Genomic DNA, 5,583 nt, shown 5'->3' with positions numbered 1-5,583 from the left:
GCAGGTTAGGTTCACAGAGTAAGTTGCCATAGTAACTGACTCTGAGTTTAGATTACCTCTCTTTGTGAAACGGGTTTAACTTACCCCGCTTTCACGGGTTTAAGTTACCTCCGTTTCTGAAACCGAAAACTCAGAGTTTCCCTCATTTCGGGGTTAACAAACTCTGAGTTTCGACAAAACCGCCTTCTTGAAATAGGCCCCTGGTCAAGAACTACAGGAAACATCTGGCCTCTGTAATTGTAAACAAAGGTTTCGGTACCAAATATTAAGTTCTATTTTTCTATGATATCAAATACTTATTTCATGCAATAAAATGGAAATAAATTATTTAAAAATCTAACAATGTGATTTTCTGGAATTTTTTTGTTGATTCTATCTCTCATAGTTGAGGTGTACCTACGATGAAAATTACAGAACTGTCCGTTCGTTGTACGTGGAAAAACTTGAAAAATCGGCAGTGTATCAAATACTTATTTGCCCCACTGTATGCATCAGTTTTGGGTTTATTTTGGCAGCTGCCAGAGATATCTTTCTTTTATTTGTTTGTTCTGTTTCAATGTTTTATTTGTTTGTTCTGTTACTTTGTGCCTCTTTGTCACCAGCTGGAGGTATTTTGTGAGGTAATGACCATAGAGCAGGCTGGATATGTGATGCTGACCGACTACCTGCAGAACAACTTCAGGGAGCAGCAGCAACAGTTCATGGGTCAGGTGTTTGTCTCATACACTGGAGTGGAAGATGTGCGCACACCCAGTATGTCATCAAACACCGAATTAAACAGTTTTTCTGCTTGTTTCACTGTCCTTTGTTTCTGATTTTGAACTAACTTTGAGTTAATTCAGTTTATTTAATTTCAGTGTAGACCACGTCACTACATTTCCCATTTAGTTACTTGATTTTCATGTTAACAACTTTTTCAATCATAGGAAGACAAACTGTATATATACTGTACTTGAGCACAACTAATATGGCACCTGAGCACTTGAATATTTTTGTTTATTGCCAATTAATGTTTCTAATATTCAGAGAAATATTTTACTTGTTACTCCACTACTTTTTTTTTGGCAACCACAGTTATTAATTACTTTTCTGGCTTCAGCAACCCTCACCAGGATAAGCAGTATAGATAAAAGATGGATGAGCCTAATTTGATGCTTTACTCTTTAGTCCTTGACTCCTTGTTATCGTACTTGGGCCAGAAAATTTTAGAAATATGCTACATAACCATATAGCTACTCTAGATGACAGTACTACTGTGAGGAAACTTGGAGTCATTTTTGACCAGGATATGTCCTTTAAATCACATAAACCAAGTCTCATGAACTGCCTGTGCAATATTGCAAAAATCAAGAGCATCCTCTGTCATAGTGATGCTGAAAAACTGGTCCATGCATTTGTTACTTCCAGGCTGGACTGCTGTAACTCTTTACTATCAGGATGTCCCAATAGTTCCCTAAAAAGCCTCCAGTTAATCCAAAATGCTGCAGCCAGAGTACTGACAGGAACTAGCAAGAGAGATCATATCTCTCCTATATTAACATCTCTCCACTGGCTCCCTGTAAAATCCAGAATATAATTTAAAATCCTTCTCCTAACATATAAAGCCCTTAATGACAAGGCTCCATCGTATCTTAAAGACCTCATAGAGCCTTATCAACCTAACAGAGCACTTCGCTCTCACAGTGCAGGTTTACTTGTGGTTCCTAGAGTCCACAGAAGTAGAATGGGAGGCAGAGCCTTTAGCTTTCAAGCTCCTCTCTTGTGGAACCAGCTCCTAGTGTCATTTCAGGTGGCAGACACCCTCTCTGCCTTTAAGATTATACTTAAGACTTTCCTTTTTGATAAAGCTTATAGTTGGCTTAATATAAAAACATCCCAAGTTTGATGTGTACATTGTCAGTTCAGTGGGAACTGTTGATTCGCTGTGGTGACCCCTAACTGGAACAGCCAAAAGTAGAAGAAGAAGATAGTTAGCTTAATATAATATTGTTGTTTTCAATATAATCCTCGTAGGACAGTGAGGGAGGGTAGAAAGGTACTTGGTATGTTGCGATATGTCTACCAATATTTCATGACATCAGAACAACTAATATGGCTGAACAGGGATAAGAGTGACAGCCATCTTGGTAGCTGCAAGCAAACTGGGGGCCTTGGCTGTCCTGTTGCCACTGTGTATATTTAACCGTACCAGTGGTTTCTAGCCAATAGGATGGTCTTTGCTTGTGACCATGTAGTGATGTCTGTGAAATTAATGGACACGCATTCTAGGATAAGGTGTAGCATCCTTTAGTTATAGGCCTAGGCTGAGGGTTTGTCCAACGGTGCTCCTCTCCATGCTCCTATATACTTGTCACTAACTGTGTGTCTCTTGCATAGTGTGCCCTCTCTCTCCCTGTACCTTTCTGCAGATACCTTTCTCCCTGACGTCACCAAGTTCTTGCTCAAGGGCAATTTGTTTTTCCTTTAATAATAATTATAATAAAAAGGTCTAGGCCTTACTTTGTAAAGTGTCTTGAGATGATTTTGTTGTGATTTTGCACTATACAAAAAAAATATAAAAAGAAAAAAAAATATGTTGGGGACCAGAGAAATTGGCAGTCCTTAAGCACAGAATTGATGTATGGTGTTCTCCTTGCTTAAGAGTTTAATGTTGTATTTCTGGATGCAGCTGTGGACTGTGTTAAGTGACAACAGTTTTCCATAGTACTCCATAGCCCATGTGGCTATATTCATCATGGTAGCCTGATGATTTCTCATGCAGTGCCTCCTGAGGGCTCGAACGTCACACATTCAACAGTGGTTTTCACCCTTGGCCTTTACAGACTCAGATTTCCCCACATTCCCTAAATCTTTTCACAGTATTATGGACTGTACATAGTGAAAGAACTAAATTGTTTACAATTTTGTGTTGAGAAATATCCTTTTAAAACTGACTGACAATTCTCTTACCATGTTTGGCTCAGAGTGGTGAGCCATGATCCATCCTTGATTGCAAACACTGAGCCTTTGGTGGATGCTCCTTTTATACCCAATCATGGTCCCTCCCCTGTTACCAATTAACCTGCTAATTTTGGAGTATTCCAAAAGAGTGTTGCTGGAGTATTCAATAACCTTTTCTTATTAAGCCTCAGTCCCAAGTTTTTGTGTGTTGCAAATTCAAATCAAATTCTAAATTTTATATTTACAAAATGCAATTACGTTGGTCAGTGAAAACACTTTTCTTTGTACTTATGTAATTTAAATCAAGGTTCAAGCAAATAAAGAAATCATAAATTTTAGTTTTTATTGCATTTTGAAAATTGTCCCAACTTTTCTGGAAACAGGATTTGTACTTTATACAGCAGTATATTTTGGGCAGCATGGGTAAAGAAAATTAAATCCCTCCCTCAGAGATTAATATAAATTATTACATCATTAATTTTACTGACTGACCCTGACTGAAAATATTCTACCTTTTGGTAGTAGTAACACTGTCCTTCTAGGTCAGACTCATTGTGATTAACAAAAGATTTAATTCACAATGCTCTCCATCTTCATAAAGTTGGTCCTTGGGTAAAGTGGTTCTCTTGGGTTGCCAGGGACCTCGACTTTGTAGTTCACTGACCCTACTTCTCGGTGCAGGCATTTAATTGTGCAGCTCTTTTAAAAACTGAAATAACATATACAAAGGGCCTTTTGCTTGTAACAAATTCATGCACACACATACACCTCCCACTCATCATGGCACTCAGCTCCTGAACTGGGCTTTTGAAGAAGTATTCCTATTTTTTCCATTTTCAGTACATTTGATTAACATCAAGTTACCTTTAACAACCCTGAACATAATGAAATATGTTCAGATTTAGATGTCCAGTTGTGACTGTTTCTGTCATGTTTTTAATCTCTTTCTGTCAGGCTTTTTATTGCATTTTTGTGCATCTCATCCACCTAAATTAATAATTTAATGGTTTTACCAATCTTTTTCTTTTTCTTCTGTCTCCAGCCTGCAGCTCTGAGCCACAAAATGTTCAGGCTGATGCCCAGAATGATACAACCATCGTAGTGACATGGGAGCGTCCCCGTGTGGTTTATGAGACAACTATAGACTGGTATACTGTCACCTACCAGAGACTACAGGGCCAAGACCAAAGCAAGCAGGAGTACAGGACTGATGGGGACCAGGATGTGGTATGAAAGATCACTTGACATAAGCAGCACCCATATCTACACTCATCTCTGAATACATGTAATTTCAGCAAATATTTTGCACTGTAATCTGTGGTCCACACAGATGCATTTGACGTATAGTTAAATATTGGGAAGAAATTAGTCACTCAATTATTGCCTGCAGCAAATATGTTGATTAAAATTTGTCAGTATTTTATCCATCTATCCACTCTCACTCACCATCTGTTATTCTCATGGTGTGAGCGGAATCTGGATTAATCAAAGTGATCATCTGATTGGTAGTCAGTGGTAATCAGTCTTGGTCTCTGAACAGGTCACTAATCATTCCTCAATGTGACTAGTGATATCATGTGTATTTACGTCTAGATCTGTGTGTCTGCATACAGTATGAGTCATCAATATTCAAATCAAAAAACAAATGGACTATATACCTTACACAGCATGGGTATGTGCATAATTTATTGTTTCTATATAGTTTTAAATTTGCGTTTCTTTTTCAGTGTGGGTTTGGTCATTGTATTTGATTTGTGAGATGGCTATTAAGGTCCTAAATATTAACAGTAGATTAAATCAGTGCCGTTTTATAACTACATTGGCTGTGTTTTGCAGTACATCATCACGATCAATAATTACACATGCCACATATAATGAAAACTTAAAATTGCAATCATGATAATGCAGTTACAACTAGACTACATCGATAGAAATGTGTTCAAGTCCATATTAGAAAAATATGTACCAAGTATATTATCATTTAGATAATACAGCACAGTTACGCATGTTTGAGAATTTTAGGAAAAGCAGTGTTTTATTGTGTAACACATATGAGGACTCACTACTCGTTAATGTATGTGAGTCCCTCTCTCTCTGCTGTCACCCTTCTAAATTTAGCAGTCAAATGCTCTCTAAATATCTAATCTGATGAATGAAAACCAACAGAAGGTCTATATCTACACAATAGGGTACAGTTATCTTGGGTTCACAAGGAGCTTGGTGATGGCACTCTACACAGAGTGAGGAGAAGAAACCTCCATCCCCAATAAGGCACACACTCACGTACTTATAACAAAAATAAATGTATTTCAGGAAAAAAACTTAATCAATATCATTCAACAACAAGACCCTTATACTTCCCAAACAGACCTGGGCCTGAACAAGATAAGAACAATATTCCAAAAACAGATTATCCCAATAAGGTGCAGTTCAGTCACTTCTTTCCAATTTGACGCGTCAGTTGTATGGTATCAGGTTCGACCCAAAAAAATTAATTCAAAAGTAACAAATAAAATATTGAGATCTCAATAGAAAAAAAACGTAAATCCTCTGTACTCCTACCACCCTCCTGGAAACAGGTGGTCGTTGGAATCTGGAGTATCCTCCGCAGGCCTCTTAGGTGGCATGCAGTCCGTGGATGGC

The 5,583-nt window shown here is 37.9% G+C and overlaps 1 protein-coding gene across 1 annotated transcript in view; it reads left to right on the top strand.

The window, feature by feature from the left end:
- Window positions 1-5,583, top strand: part of ptprz1b (protein tyrosine phosphatase receptor type Z1b) — an 84,940-nt gene that overhangs the window by 52,790 nt on the left and 26,567 nt on the right. Inside the window, exons 8-9 of the mRNA XM_020601530.1 lie at window positions 603-753; window positions 3,983-4,167. Coding sequence (XP_020457186.1) covers window positions 603-753; window positions 3,983-4,167 — 336 coding nt within the window. The remainder of the gene's footprint in view (window positions 1-602; window positions 754-3,982; window positions 4,168-5,583) is intronic.

Source organism: Monopterus albus, unplaced genomic scaffold (genome assembly GCF_001952655.1).
Source record: "Monopterus albus unplaced genomic scaffold, M_albus_1.0 scaffold51.1, whole genome shotgun sequence".
Lineage (NCBI taxonomy): Eukaryota > Metazoa > Chordata > Actinopteri > Synbranchiformes > Synbranchidae > Monopterus > Monopterus albus.
This window is presented reverse-complemented; position numbering and strand designations above follow the sequence as displayed.